Source organism: Ruditapes philippinarum, unplaced genomic scaffold (assembly GCF_026571515.1).
Source record: "Ruditapes philippinarum isolate M1 unplaced genomic scaffold, ASM2657151v2 ctg6862_1_1_1_1, whole genome shotgun sequence".
Classification (NCBI taxonomy): domain Eukaryota; kingdom Metazoa; phylum Mollusca; class Bivalvia; order Venerida; family Veneridae; genus Ruditapes; species Ruditapes philippinarum.
In genome coordinates this window covers 8,281-25,557 of record NW_026856783.1, presented here as the reverse complement: position 1 = coordinate 25,557, position 17,277 = coordinate 8,281, and the positions used below count along the sequence as shown (strand labels likewise).

Below are 17,277 nucleotides of genomic sequence, written 5' to 3'. Positions count from 1 at the left end.
TAAGTGATTGCACAAACTGTTTGGGAAGTTGCATTCCCTTTTGCTGGTCAAGTTAATTTGGTCTTTTCCATCCAGTTTTGTAATGACGCTGTATTCATACTGTGTTTACCAATGGTATGTTTTATCTTCTGTTTATGTACTCAAAAGATGTTTATTTTAAATTTGAAAAGAGACTTGTAGAAATCATCAGTATTTCCAAATATCAAATTTGTGCAAAATATATAATTTAATAAATAAACAAGTTTCATCAATGAATTGATCCTGGCAGCTTTATTGCATCTTAAGAGACCTTGTTGTTAAAGAAAAAGCGGCCCAGGGACTTAATACTTTAATTAATTTCCCGGTGACATATAGGCCAAAAGGGCCGGGTGCCTTTTGTTTCATCTGTATATTATGTATCTATGTCATTTATGCACATGTCACGAAAATAAACTATATCTTATCTTATCTCCTGCTGTCTGTGTTATACAACATGTTAAATATATTTAATATATAGTCAGGTACAATAAGCAGACTATTAATGTAGCTCCGTGCAGCAACAATACAATTATATATAATTCACAAAACCAAATAAGTTTATGATATTAGTTTACTCCAGGCCTGTTTGGGGCAACAAATTATATCCTTGCGACTAGGAAACGCAATGAAAAATATTGTAAAAAGGAAAACCCCTGAGAAACGTAAAAGAAGTGGATACGATGCATGCCCACGATTCTGTTTCGACTTAAATCGATGATGCTTCAGCTTAGGAAAAACCTAAACCAGAACTTCAAAGCTTATAGTCAAATGTCTTTTCTTTCCTGGCGTTTTAAAGCGGCCTTTAGCTTTTCTTTCTTTCCTTTATTGTTGTTGTTGTTCTTGTAAGAAAACAATTCTGTGCTGCTTTCAATTAAGTGTTTTAGAATTATTACCTAGGAAAATTGCATCATATCACTGCTAAGCCTTCCTCAAAACAGCGCCCAACAGCTATTTATAGGTCGCAGTGACGTTCGCTTCTAAAAATAGAAGATTGGGAAACGAATCGCCGGCTTAACTTATTTATATATAGAGGTAGTTAGAGGTATCGAGGTTTTTCCTTACAGTTAATGTATTTTATCGACGACAAATTTCATTTGAAGCTTTGATTATCTTGATTTGACAATTATACGAAACGACTTATCATATTTAACCTTAATAAGTTAAGTTGAAGGTTGCTTTAAGAATACATGATCTTTACCCTTTTAATGCAGAAAGGTCGCTGCTCTGAACGTTTTTTTTTTTTTTTTTTTTTTTTTTTTTTTTTTTTTTTTTTTTTTTTTTGTTGTTGTTGATGTTGTTGTTTTAATATGATAATCTTCATACTTGAATATGACAATGTATTTTCGTTTTAATGGTGTTAGGCAATTATACCTTTTGCAATGCTTCATTAAATTTTCTATCGTTTACGCTTGATTCTCTTGTACATGGTATGAAAAAATTGCGCTCATTTGTAGTTTTCAATAACGAAGTTACTGACTACAAGCACTCAAAACACAAGGTCCAGGAGTTAATGCCTTCAATTCTATCTAAGTCCTTATATTTGTGCCATTTGATCTTTGATCATAACATTAAAAGCAGCACTTATTTTGTGATAAAAAAGAATGAGACTGATTATGGTAAATTATATAGTATGCAAAAAAAGCCAGTGCAGGTATCATCCAAATCACACATTTCACACTTCAAATCGATAATTCACTCCATTTTTAAAAGTCTCCAAAGCAGCACACTCCCGAACTGATGCCATACATTCTCTTTTGAAAATTAAGTACAAAATACAATAATTTAAAATAACACATATAGTGATTTCAATCTGATTATGAAGTTAGTCAAACTCATATTTCCTGATACGGCGCCATAGAAATACATTGTGTCGGAGCACCGTAAAACAAAAACAAAACCCGATCAAAAGACTTTTTATCCATAACATTATTGTAAGGTGAAGGAATATGCAGAATGGCTCCGGGTTACAACGGTGAAAAAACAAGTGACACATTTAAAGTAACGCCACTTTGATGCAGTAACGGGCAAATTTCTTATCAAAGTTACATAAAAGCATACTCCGGTTACTGCAATGAAGTGACGATTTGGTGACATAATAGTAAATTTACTCAGTCTGTCCATAGGTTTGTGAAAGTGTATGTAATAGATTTTTTTGTAGTTTTTTGTTTTAATTTATATAGTTTTTTTAGTGTTTTTTATTATTTTATTTTGTTTTATTTATTTATTTACTTATTAAGTCATTCATTCATTTATTATTTATTTTTTTATTTCATTTTATTTATTTATTTATTTATTTATGTTTTTATCAACTATTTATTTTTTCATTTACTTTTTTATTCATTTTAAATTTAAATGGCGGTGTATATATCTAATTTGGATACGTAGTACAGAAATTGAATTTTTGTGATTTTTTTTCTACCGTGTTGTTGTAAATAAAATTAACATAATGTAAACCACTAAATAGCATTTCACAACACACCGTTAAATCGGAAACAAAATCATACATGTCATACACTTTTCCAACCGTGAAAGGAAGGAAAGAGTATGATAAAATCTTTCAGAATGGATGAAGATGCAAGAATCATGGAATAATCTCTAGTTTACGATTTTTTATGGAAATATTTAAGATGAGATGTCAAATAAGAACAGTTCTGTTGCGAGCCGGCGCTTTTCTTGTTTTAGCTTTATCATTGGGATTAATAGTGAATGTTTCGAGAATGACACGTCATAATTTGATAGATAACAGACAGTTATTGTTTGCAACTAAAAGTAATATCACTGAGGTAGCAGCAGTGTCTGTTCTAGAGAAATCGCTAGATGTTCAATATAAAACTAATTGGGTTATTATAATGGCACTGAACGATGGTTACTTGGATTTCTTTCTGAATTGGTTTGCTTCGTACAAGAAAAGCAATGTTTTAGTTCCAATAGTGCTGGTCGCTGAGGACAAAGCCGTTTATGACAAGATTAAAAGTTTTAAATTCAGTATGATCACTGTAAAAGAAAGCAATAATAGTGAAATAAATAGTACTGTTGTATTTCAGAGTAGAGCATTTATGGACCTGACGTTAAGGCGTCACACGTATGTTTTAAATTATCTTCTTACCGGAAGAGATGTTATATTTTCTGACACAGATACTGTATGGTTGAAAAATCCAGTACCATATTTTACAGGAGATTATGACATTTGGATGCAGTATGATACACCTGAAATATTGTGCCCGGGAACAATGGCGGTCAAAAGTAATAATGAGACGATCGATTTCTTTAGAAAATTAACTAGAGGGTTAGAAACTTATGCGTATTCTGACCAACCATTTTTAAATGATAGACTCAAGAAATCAAAGCTACGCATCAAAGGACTAGATAAAAATTTGTTTCCTTCTGGAAAGTTGTATTTCCAATTCCTCACCAAGAAACAGAAAGCGGAAGTTGTTGTTGTGCACAATAACTGGATTAAAGGTCATGACCGAAAAGTAGATCGATTTAAAAAATTTAATCTATGGTTTAATGACAGGACGATTAAAAATATAAGAAAGACATAGGCGTTCTTTCTCATGACTTTGATCTATTTTCTGAATGGGTACTTATGTAAATAATGTTTGTTAATAGGCAATCAATATAATATGTACAGGTGGGGATACAGTGTGTGATTTTTTACTATATTACATCATATTACGTCATTAAAACTAATGTTTTTCTTGTGATCAAATAAATAAAATCTCTCCTTTTTTGCATCTTTGATTAGTTTGCATAGACATTATTTTAGTTGTTATACTTTTCTCTCGAATCTATCACTGGAACCAACCTTTAACGAATAATGAGTGTAATGTTGTTGTTGTTTTTTTTAATATCAAAAAAACAAGTGCTTGCCTTTGTCAGGCTTTGGACCCACTTAACTATTAATCCTTAAATGACTAGCCCGATGTGTTACATATTCGGATACGCCGCCGCACGTCTGGTCTACTACACGAATACACAATCCGACCTGGCTCATTACTTGTGGCAAAGAATAATCACTTTTGGTTCAAGCTGTATCAGAACAATACAAAATACACCCTGTCAAATACCCTCACATTCAAGTTTTCGCATTATATCAATAAAATTTCAACCAGTACGTACATGGATATTTTACAAAGAAGTTAAACCAAAACTACTTACCCTTTGATATCAGTATAATGTCAGACCAGCTTATCTTTCTATGTTGTTTTCCCAGGCTTTATACTGTTGGCAGTTTAATTTTCGTATTGTAATACCCTGAAATCCTTTAAACTTTAATTAACTGTGTGAAATACAAATTTCTGAACAAAAGGAAACAGAATCGGTTTGATTTAATATGTACATGAGGGATAATGAAAATGAAAAAGTGCAACATCTCTCACGCCCCCCCCCCCCAGCACCGGCTTGAGCGGTACTCAATCCTCAACACTTAAAAGTGTAGAAACAACACTGACGTAAAGTACAAACTATACAAACACGTCATACATATATGGGCAAAGGATTAAAAGGATCAGGGATTCCAATTGAAATTAATCATAATCAATGAATGCAAACTATATTTAGGATGGGTGATCACGTGACATTTATTAACGGTAAAATTGGGTCACCGCTAATGATGCTTGTTATTATTGAATCTGTATTTATATCATATTTCAATTTTTGATAACAAACATACACCATGTTCCAGGCAAATATTTTCTGAGTCCAAAGGTACATATTTTTCTTATGTAGCTCTTGTAATTTTTCGATATGCATGCGAAAATCGTGAAACATATTTTCTTAAAAAATATTGTCGGATAAAAAAAAATCTGCGTGCAAAACGGGAAAAGTAAAGGAGTTGCAATGAAGAGTTATATACCATTGGAATCAGCAAATACTTAGTACCTGGAACATGGTGTTTGTTTAGTTTAAACAATATTGTATTTCGATCAAATATATGTAGTCTACATGTTTATACGCAATTTAATTACAATCAGATGCAGATGCAAAAAGGAGTGAGTAGAAAACTAGAAGATTTTTTTAGAAACTCTCTCCTTGGACTGAAACAATAATTGATTACATTCATATATAAACAATATAAGGTATTCTTGTAATTTTAAAAATTCAATACAAAAATGGTAGAAATGAAAAATAAAGAAATTAAGATACACATTAAGACATTTATTTACATTAAGGGAAAAAAGAAATGGTATATTAAGTGTTTAATAATTACTCAAATATTGAAAGATATAACTAAAATTGGCAAAAACATTACCGGTAATCCAATTTTTACCGTAACAAAATTTCACGTGATATCCCACCCTGATTTTCATTACATATATAATATGTCAACCGATGCCAACATGAATATTTACACAGTTCTAAGGTATGTCATATTGCATACTAGCCTTACACTTAATGCATCAACCAAATTAGAAACGGCAAAAAGAGACATGTATTTCTAAAGCCTACTAACAGGTAAGAAATGTATTGAATTATCATTATTATATAATTATATATATGTAGATGTTTTCTCCTTTGTACTCACCAAAATACGGTCAAGGTTTTTCCAACAGGACAGTTACAGAACAGAACCTCAAATTGTGTTTTAAATAGATAAAGGCATATGACGTTTTGGCAGAATATCCAATGAAAGTAAAGTGCACATACAGAAATACTCTTACTTTGAAATACACTTAGTTGATCATAGGAGTAAAAAAGTAGTAATATTTTCGAGAAGATAACTTTACAATTTTGAAAGGTGGAAAGTATTATTAGAAATATATGAATATGTACAAAGATAATCAATAATCAGAAGAGAATTTAGAAAACAAGTTTCATTTCCGCTTTAACCTTTATGTACTGATTGAAAAATATTCCCGTATTTGACATATCAACTCGTTCTAATGTTTAAAATTGATATTTATTGTCATTACCATTGTTGTTGTTGTTGTTTTCTTTATTTTCGTCATTTTTATAATTATGATAATTATTTTTATTCTTCTTCTTATTATTATTATTATTATTATTATTATTATTATCATTATTATTATTTAATAATGATAATAACAATAATAATCATAATTATAATAATAATGATGATAATAGTAATAATAATAATGATTATAATGATAATACGTTTCTTAAGATACTTGGGATATCTCTAAATCATTTAAAGATAAAGGTTTATAATCAACCATACTCCGCTGTCGAGGTGCAATGTCTATTTATGTGGATATTATTGAAACAACGGACCTGGTGCACACAAGATCGTCTGTACGTATTTGTAAAGTAAATAAATGTCTTATTGGTTTAAAAAGACATACAAGGAATATCCGCAAACGTATAGAGTTCAAAATAAACGTCATTGCTAACATGTTTGTTAAAACGGTAAGTGTAACTTTGATTTAAACGAATAAATAGTATTATGTGTATTTATGTCAACAAATATAAACAACGAAATATCTAACAGAATAAAACCATTTTCGTTTCATTTCTTGAACCATACTACTTACTACTTAGTAAGTTGAAGGACTATGGAATAATTGGTAATTATTCTGGTCTAGAAAATGGCAAACAATGATATTTCTAACAAAAACATGTTTGTTGGTTCTCCTGCACCTCAATATTTTGTTATCAAAAAGAAAAAAGGAATAAATTTACATTTATTGTATTATTTATGTATAGCAAAAAAAAATATCATTGTTGAAGGTAAATGTTATTCAGGTCACGAAAACGAAATACAATGAAATATTTAACAAAATATGTCCGTTTTCCCTGCACTTTTCTGCTTTGTTATCGTAAGGTAAAAGAAATAAATTTGTATCATTGTATTTATTCGGGTCTAGAACATAAAATACAATGAAATATATATAAAAAATATGTTTCTTTGCTTTGTATGCGCCCAAATAATTTATGTTCAGGTAACAATGTAATCAAATTCTGTATTAATTGTAATTTAAATTTTTTTTTTTTTTAAAAATGTCCAGAAAATGAAAAAAAAAAATGGCCAATTTTTTAAACATTATTAAACCAGAAAAAAAATAAACATGTTCTTCCTGCTTTGTCTTTCACCCAATCGTTTTTGTAATGTTCAGGTAAAAGAAAATAAATTTTGTATTATTGTAATTATTAAGGTCCAGAAAATGAAATGCAATTAAATATATAACAGAAACAAGCTCTTTGCTTTGTCTGCGCCCAACTTCTTTGTTATGTTCAGGTAAAAGAAATAAATTTTGAATAATTGTAATTATTTAGGTCTAGAAAATGACTTATAAACCTAAAACATGCTATTTATTTCTCCACCTCTTTACTGCACCTTACTTCTTTGTCAGTTTATATATATTAAAGGGAATTGATTGATATTTTATTTAGCAAAAATTGAATAAAAGCAAACAAAACTAGAAAGAAATGTTAGAAAAGTTTAATAATTGTCAGTTGGCTCATAACATGTATCATTAGCAACGGATATACTGATGTCATTATATATGTTAAGATATCTATTGATATTGTTAAGTTTTGAACACAGTTGACAACTAGAATGCTGAATGGTATCCCACTGTGTGTAGCCCGGGATGTATTTGTCTTTATTGTTTAAGTATGATGTATACGCTTCTTCCCTACTGCTGACATTGATCAAAAACTCGGCTAATTCCTTCACAGATCCAAAGTCTGATGTGTCTATAAAAGTTGACTTGTCAAAGAAATTTGCATATTTAAACCCGCCCCTTACAATAAGAATGACATCTAAACCGTAATAAGTAAAGAACTTTTCTGTTATGTAGTCTTCACAGAAACTGTTTTCAAAAGCTAAGTAAAATTTATATTCCTGACTTATTGTTTTCATTATGTAACTTGCATTTTCTCGCTTCCTGTCATGGGAGCATCCCCCAAAAATATCTACATCGATGCCTGATTTTATTAGACTAGAAACATATTCTTCCCGAAGACTTTGCGTATTGCAATGACTTACAACCCAAGCCGCCATTTTGGTTTTCCTCCTGTAGATGGCATTGTAATCTAAATTTGAATTACCAATACGCCTTTGTAATGTTCTTATAGGCCTGAATATGTCAGCATTTAGGCGGTAACTCCAAGACCAATTGAATGAATTTCTGAACATTTCATCCCTGAACCAAAATGTTGAGATACGTGATGGGGGTTCCATCTGAAAAAATACCCATACTTGATCAGAAGGACGATATTTAAAAACAGAAGATATATTACTAGGTAGCTCTTCTTTAGAGTTAAATACGAGTGCATCTGACTGTCCGGTGTGATTCTGGTACGTCGTCATCTTACAGTTTTGGTTCACACATCGATAACGTAAAAAGCTGTTTACGCTTGGTATATTAAGCCAGTATGGCTTGTTGATCCACGATATAACATATTTCCTTGTTGATCGACTTTTTGCAGGTAAGGTGAACACTGATAGATCTACAAATCTTCTATCATCGTGATCTGACGTTGCCGATCCACCTTTGTCCTTATCAATTTCATTTGTATTTGGTTGAAGGTCCGTATTATTTCTGGTTTGCCTACTGGTGCCGGTGAAAAGTGTAATATCTCTACATTTTGTCAGAAAATCTGGTAGGTATACAACGGTAGATATTGTATAAACAACAGGAATAAGACTTATCAGAATAACTTTTCTTTGCTTTGAGTTGAACCTGCAACTTAAATTACAGAAAGGTTATACATAAGGTCTTTTTTTCCTCAAGGAATGTTCAATGTGTGCAAAACATCACTCAGGATTTATTTTTATTCCAAGGAAATGTATATTCTTCAGTCTTAAAACATTTCCAAGATTGTAATCCGATATTTCAGGTTAAAACACCTCTAAATTTTGTAAATCTTAAATAACTCTATAATCAAGATAATTGCTTGTTCGTCAATTTTTTTAGTTCTGAAATTCTGTATTTGATCATATGCAGTGTGCACGGTAAACTACATAAGCAATACTCTATTGAAAAACAAAAGGGAGTTCTAAAGAAGTTAGAAAATTTAGAAATTTAATAAAGAGATGTTTAATGGATTTTAAATTATTTATGTTCACCAGTTATTACTATACTCCCTATATGCTGAGTTTGGTTGAAAAATGAAATTCAATTCGTAAGTGAGTGGCAAAACTCATTACAATGAAGTATAATAGGATGTGCTAGTAAAAAACATCCTGGGGAACCAAATGCAAGTCAAAGATACCAGATGCAGGTATTATTAAAATGGAACTTTTAGAATGGTTACTCCTAAAAAGTCAAATGTAATTTCAGTTATATACATGTAACTCATCCCATACATACTAGTTTTACTGCTTTAATAAAGGGTAGAGATGTAATTAATAAGCCAAAACGCGGCACACAGATAACAGCTCAGTGGCATGGAAAATGCGATTTTTTGTTTCTACCTTGTTCGTATTTGATCAGATATGTGAATTTAACATAATATATGTGAAGAATATTAGCCAAATGAACATTCTAATATAAAACAATGCATTTGAAAAATAATATATATCTTATAACAATTCGGTCGATTGCATTTACACCAAAGGGACAAGCAGTTAAACATGCAGGATTGGGGCTGCCAAAATTTGCTTTAAGATCGTGATAAGGAGCGTTGGACGTTTGTTTAGAGCTCAGGACTGCCGTTGGTGAACAGGCCTCAATCAATCCGTGCAACATTTTGTTTTTCAAATCATTGCTGTTAAATTTGAGTTTTTAATGTTTCCATTTTTTACAAGAGATATTAGACAGTGAAACATATCTCAAGTCACCTAGCACGCTAGCGCCCGGATAAGCGGTGTTCCTTCCTCAATATTAAAAATTTTGGAATCATTGAATCCAGCCAAGGACAAGACAAGTATAACAAGCAATGAGGTAAATGAAATATCGGGCAATTGTTTGCATTTTACACTTGCTGTTATAGGTTGACGAAATATGTAATTAAAGAATTTGTTGTCGTTTTGCTTTTTTTTAATAAGATGTCTCTAACATTTAATGAATATACTCTTAAAAAACTAACCTGCACTTCATTATTCTGTTAAATCCTTTTTCCTTTTATATATTTTACAAGTCTGCAACACCAATTAAAACACTCTATATTTTTATCAGTTCTTCAGTAAAACATACACATTATGATAAGAAAAAAAAAACAGAATCATTATTTCGATATCACAAACTTATACGTTATCACAATTATACAATAATATATCAAAGTTTCATTTATGAAAACAAGCTTTCATACTTTCTATTACCTATTAAATAAGGTTAAATTTTAACACATTTTAGATTTGATATACTCACGACCTGATTTATAAGATTTATTTGTTAAATTGGAAATTTGATAGAGAAGTTTAATGAAAAATTTGAAGTTTGAAATATGTCACGTATAACTCGTCGTTGAATCTCTTTTTATATATTCAAACATGTTTTTAATTAATGCTTAAAATTTCGTTGTGCTGTTTTCTTTCATTTTTTTTTTCAAAATGTTTTATTTTGAAATGTTTTAAAGACATAATCTGGTATCATTTTATCTAAAATAATTCGTAAACAATAATAAAATAAATATAAGATGATTGTAACGGGATATATATAATTATCGAGTTTTGTTTGGTGTTGCACTTGTATCACTTTTTATGTACGTACATATAAATGCTGTCGCATAGGTGTAAGTCCAATACTGAATTTATTGAAAATTATTAACATTATATTATGCGAGCCTCTGGCGAGCATACTATTGTTTTATTCAATGAGTTTAATAAAGGCATTAATGAACCTACACGAATATTTTATTCTGTTTATCACATAACCAAACTAAAGACTGGTTAAAGTGGAAAAGAATCAGTTTTCAAAGATGCGCTTATAATGTTTAAAATTGGTTTTTAAAATACTATGTCATTGTTGTTCTGGTTTTAATTTTGAAATATTTTAGACTTTTATTTGGAAAGGATCTGAGATTATCTTATGATATTTTGTTTGCAACAGGACAATCAAGTTTCAAAAAATAAAAAGTCATGACTTTCAATCAGATTTTAATTGCAATTTTATAAGTTTTACGTGAAAATTACTGCAGTGAAGTTTCAAGTGCTGGAAATGTATGAAAATTTAATCTTTTACTGTGTTCTGTGATTTTTGTACTCTTTGTATTATTTCAGTGATATTGTACTATTAGTTTAAATACTAGTGATATTGTACTATTGATATTATTTCGGCGATATTGAACTACTGGTTTTATTCTAATGATATTGTACTATTGATATTATTTCGGCGATATTGAACTATTGGTATTTTAAGTGATATTTACTATTGGTTCAATTTCAGTGATATAGTAAAAATGGAATTATTTTAGCGATATTGTACTATTGGTATTATTTCAATTTATTGTGCTATTGTTTTTAGTAACACTGTACTATTGGTATTATTTCAACCACATTGTACCATTGGTATAATTTCAGCGATATTGTACCATTGGTATTTTTCATTGATATTGTGCTATTGGTATTATTATTTTAATGATGTTGTTCAATTGCTATTATTGAAGTGATATTGTACTTATGGTATTTATTTAGTGATATTGTAAAATTATTATTATTTCGGCGATATTGTACTTATGGTATTTTTTCAACGATATTGTACTATTTGTATTATTTTAATGATATTGTACTTTTGGCATTATTTCATTACATTTAATATTTCAGAGATATTGTACATCTGGTTTTATTCTAGTGATATTGTACTATCGATATTATTTCTGTGATATTGTATATGTTTGTGATATTGTACTATTGTAATTTTTACAGTGATGTGGTACTTTTGATATTATTTCTGTGATATTGTACTAATGGTATTATTTTAGTGATATTGTAAAATTGGTATTATTTAACTGATATTGTGCTTATGGTATTATTTCACTGATATTGTACTATTGGTATTATTTCGATGATATTGTACTATTGGTATTATTTCAGTGATATTGTACAATTGAATTATTTCTGTGATTTTGTACTATTGGGTTTGTGCAATGATATTGCATTATTGGTATTATTTCAGCGATATCATACTATTAGTATTATTTCAATGATATTGTACTATTGGTTTTATTTCAATGACAGTGTACTATTAGTTTTTTTCAATGATATTGTCCTATTGGTATTGTTTCAGTGATATTGTACAATGGAATTATTTCTGTGATATTGTACTATTGGTATCATTTCAATGGTATTGTACTATTGACATTATATCTGTGTTATTATACTAATGGTATTTTTTCAATGATATTGTACTATTGGTATTATTTCAGTGATATTGTACTAATGGTTTTATTTCAGTTATATTGTACTATTGATATTATTTCAATGATATTTTACTATTGGTATTATTTCAGTGATAATGTACTTTTGGTATTATTTCCTTGGTAGTGCACTATTGGTATTATTTCAGTGATATTGTACTCTTGGGTTTTTACAGTGAAATTGCATTATTGGTATTATTTCAGCTATATTATACTATTAGTCTTATTTCAATGATATTGTACTATTGGTTTTATTTCAATGACAGTGTACTATCAGTTTTTTCAGTGATATTGTACTATTGGTATAATTTCAGTGATATATATATATTGTATTAATGCTATTATTTCAGTTATATTGTACTATTGGTATTATTTCAATGATATTGTACTATTGGTATTATTTCAGCGGTTTTGTACTGTTGGTATTATTTCAATGATATTGTACTATTTTGTGATTATATTCCTACGCATTTGAATTCAAACCATGCAATATTCTACAACAATGCACTCAGAATTGATATCTTTTTTCTAAATATTACTCCTTGTAGCCACAAGTGAAATATGACAATTTTATTATTTATGCTTTTAGATTAGATGTGAAGAAAATCCATTTTTGTGTTTAATCACCGATATCAAAAATGTTGTGTTGTACCAAAAAAGTACTAATAATGAAGGAACATCAGTATTTTTACATGGGAAATACTTTAATATGTGACCTTATATTTATTTACGCCATACTAATTGCAATGTTTTGAGGCTGCTTTATGACGATGCAAGAGAAGAGGCCGTGTTCCGTGTAGACGTGTCATGTTATTGCTCCTTGAACACACCTGGTACATGGTATACAAGATTCACTTACCTTTACGATTTCTTTGAACATAATTGTTTAGCCTTTTATCAAATCTTTAGAGATATTTCTATTTTTATTTCTATTTTACGCTTGAACCGGCGTAATGTAAACGATGTATCTTGAATCATCAAACCGCGTAACCAGGCAAAACAGTCCTCAAAGTTCCGGATAAATTTTGACCAATTTACGGTATTCAATGACACCAAGAAGCGGAGGTGTGCAACATTTATCAAACCGTGTCGTAGCAAATTAAAACAAGTTGAATTTTGAAGCTTCAAAGCAAACAGAAATGAAATTATTTACGAGACCAAAACAAATGTAATTATTATTAAATAACTATAAATGAAATATTGACAAATATTGATAAATTAAATAAAATGTATGTGTAGTTTCATTAATATAGTCACTATACATTTAATATAAAATATTTATCACTGCGATGAAACATATTTTCCGTATTTACACTGATATCTTGCCGGACTATTTTCTTCTAAATTCAGCCAATACACAAAATTTAAAGCTACATGCCTACAGATGAGTCAAAATATTTTAATAAAATAAAATTTAAGACTAATGTACTAAGATATAAGGAAAATTAAAAAGTTTCAAGATTCAAGTAATATTTTCCATATTATGTGCGATTAATGTCTGATTTTTCAGTATAATTATAATTCTACTGCGTTACTAACGCAGAAAAGGCTATTTATTCAAATTTTGACCACTGTTTGGTAAATTGCGTGGTTTGTAAGTGCCATTGCTAATGCATAAATTGTTTCCTTTTGGTTACCTCACAATATTACACATTCAAATACATTTTCAAAATTTTCATGAAAATTGGTGTGAATCTGGAGGCGTGCTGCTTTAAGGGGAAGTCTTGACAATTGTAATGTTTAAAAAAAAGAGAGAAAATTGTATATTATAAACAGATTATTCAAGTGTTTTTTCTTTTAATGCATAATCGAGTGCTATAAAAATAATCATATTACACTCATGGCTACCATTATCATTATTATTATTATTATTATCATTATTATTATTATTATTATTATTATTATTATTATTATTATTATTATCATTATTATTATTATTATTATTATTATAATTATTATTATTATTTTTATTATCATTATTATTATCATCATCATCATTATCATCATCATCATCATCATTATCATCATCATCATTATCATCATCAACATCATCATCATCATCATCTTCTTCTTCTTCTTCTTCAACATCATCATCATCATCATCATCATCATCACCACCACCACCAGCATCATCATTATCATCATCATCATCATCATCATTATCATCATCATTATTATTATTTATTTTTTATTATTATTATTATTATTATAATTATTATTTATTTATTTATTTATTTATTTTTTATTATTATTATTATCATTATTATTATAATTATAATTATTATCATTATTATTATTATTATTTATTTATTTATTATTATTATTTTTTTTATTATTTATTTATTTATTATTATTATTAATTATTATTATTATTATTATTTATTTATTTATTTATTTATTTATTTATTTATTATTATTATCAATATATCATCATCATGTATCATCATCATCATTATTATTATTCAAATATTTATATTGCAAACATGTTCCGACTTCTTCAGTCTTCTTCAAATATCTTTTAGGTTTTGAGTACTTTATATTTGAAATGACAAGATCATAGTCAAAACACAATGAATAATCCGGTTAATGAAAGTTACGGAAAAAGTTGGTAACGAATGGCACAATTTGGAGTAATAATGTATTAAAAAAAGGAAATCACGGATTCTGTTTGAATTTTAGATATTTTATTTAGTTTCTTCGTGAACATTTTTTTCGAAGCCGCTCATATTCATGAAGAGGAAAAGAAAAACACGTGACTATATTTATGTGAATGATCTTTATAAATAAATCATAAAATGTAATTCAATATTTTATCCACTAGAGACATCATGAAATAAAAAAAATCGGCCGAGATCAAATACAAATTTAAACAACATTCTTCATATATTTTAATTGAAATAGAATTAAATTAAATGAAATATATTATAAATTATGATAAAAAAAATCTTAAATCCACTCATAGATATTACAAATATCTGAAATCAATTGATATTCATTACAAATATTTGAAATCCATTTATATCAATTACAAATATCTGAAATCCATTTATATCAATTGCAAATATCTGAAATCCATTTATATCAATTACAAATATCTGAAATCCATTTATATCAATTACAAATATCTGAAATCCATTTATATCAATTACAAATATCTGAAATCCATTTATATCAATTACAAATATCTGAAATCCATTTATATCAATTACAAATATCTGAAATCCATTTATATCAATTACAAATATATGAAATCAATTAATATAGATTACAAATATCTGAAATCCATTTATATTGATTAGAAATGTCTGAAATCCTTTAATACTGATTACCATATCCAAGAAATCCATATACATGTACATTAATAAAACATAATTAAGTCTGATTTTTTACACCGATGAAACATATTAGAAATATCAATAAATATCGATAACATGTGTCTGAAATGCATTTGAACCGGTTAAAACATATTGAAAATTCATAAATATTGATACAATAAGTACATTAAGATAGATTTAACATTTTTGAACTCTAATAGTGACAAACACATACACTTGAAATACATAAATATCGATTACATATATTTTTAGTCAAGCCAATATATATCGATTAGAGTCCATTTCGACAACCTACACTTCAGATAGATTGCACATATTTGAAATCCATTAAGACTTATTACACGTTCTAAAACAAAATATACATATCCATTAACATCTACGCTAAAAGTAATTTTAACATATCCGAAATCCATTAAGATCGATAACACTTTAAAAAATTATCTTAGTATTATTAAACATATCCTAAATCCATTAATATCGACTACATGTAATACATATTAAACATGTTTGTAATCCATTAAGATCAACCACAAGTTATACACATTAAACAAATCGGAAATCCATTAAAATCGATAACACTTTAACAATTATCTTTGTATTAAACATATCTGAAATTCATCAAGATCGATTATATGTAATACATATTAAACACGTCTGAAATCCATTAAAATCGATTGCACTTAAGAAATATTAGGTACTAAGGCACTATACTGTTCGAATCTTGATATTGAAACCCCTTAATTTTCAAATGGATTGTTCAAGATTCAGTGTGAGATTGCTTAATGACGGTTGAATATGAGGAGTGTGTTCTATTTTGAGGTGTCATGTTGAATTTTAGATGTAATATTTAGTTTCTTAATGATTTTTTTTTTCAAAGGCGCGCCCGACTCTTTTGAAATGAAATCGCTTGCCGCTCGTGTTCAGGAAGAGGAAAAGAAAAACAAGTGACGAAATTCACGTGAATGGTCTTTGTTTTCATAAAATGCAATTCAATTCAATCCTTATGTACTACTGACATCTTGAAATAAACAAGTCGCCCACGATCAATACAAATTTAAACAAAGAAATATATAAGCAACATTCATCTTATTTAAAACATATTGATTTAAATTGTATAAAATTAAATAAAATTAATGTAATAAAATAAAAAAATTCTAACATCCGCTCATGAAAATTACAAATATCTGAAATCAATTACTATCCATTACACATGTTTAATTTCCATTGATATCATTTACAAATATCTGAAGTTTATATAAATTGAAAAAAGCATATGTCTGATTTTTTTACTCCTATGAAACATAATAGATATATCGATAGAATATGTCTGAAATCCATTTGAATCGAGAATCTATTGAAAATCCATTTTGGCAACTTACACATTTGATAGATTACACATATCTGAAATCCATTAAGACTTATTTCACTTTAAGTAAATCTAACATATCAGAAATCCATTAAGATCGATTACAAGTAAGACACATAAAACACTTCTGAAATCCATTAAGATTGATAACACTTAAGAACAATCAAACATATCAGAAATTCATTAAGATAATTAACACTAAAATATTTTTCATATCAGAAATTCATTAAAATCGATTACAAGAAAATTATTATTACTGGTTATACACATTTAACACGTCTGAAATCCATTAAG

The 17,277-nt window shown here is 28.3% G+C and overlaps 2 protein-coding genes across 2 annotated transcripts; one reads left to right on the top strand and one right to left on the bottom strand.

Moving 5' to 3' along the window:
* The first annotated feature begins 2,735 nt into the window (after nt 1–2,735).
* LOC132747701 (uncharacterized) lies at nt 2,736–3,563 on the top strand. Its single transcript, XM_060737197.1, has one exon. The coding sequence runs from the start codon at nt 2,736–2,738 to the stop codon at nt 3,561–3,563; it is 828 nt and encodes a 275-aa protein (XP_060593180.1).
* Nucleotides 3,564–7,420: 3,857 nt separating this feature from the next.
* Nucleotides 7,421–10,374, bottom strand: LOC132747704 (alpha-(1,3)-fucosyltransferase fut-5-like). The gene is made up of 2 exons (XM_060737200.1): nt 10,015–10,374; nt 7,421–8,666 (listed from the first exon to the last, which is right to left on the bottom strand). Exons 1-2 carry the CDS (start codon nt 10,023–10,025, stop codon nt 7,421–7,423), a joined length of 1,257 nt encoding a protein of 418 aa, XP_060593183.1. The 5' UTR covers nt 10,026–10,374.
* Between the last annotated feature and the right edge of the window lie 6,903 nt (nt 10,375–17,277).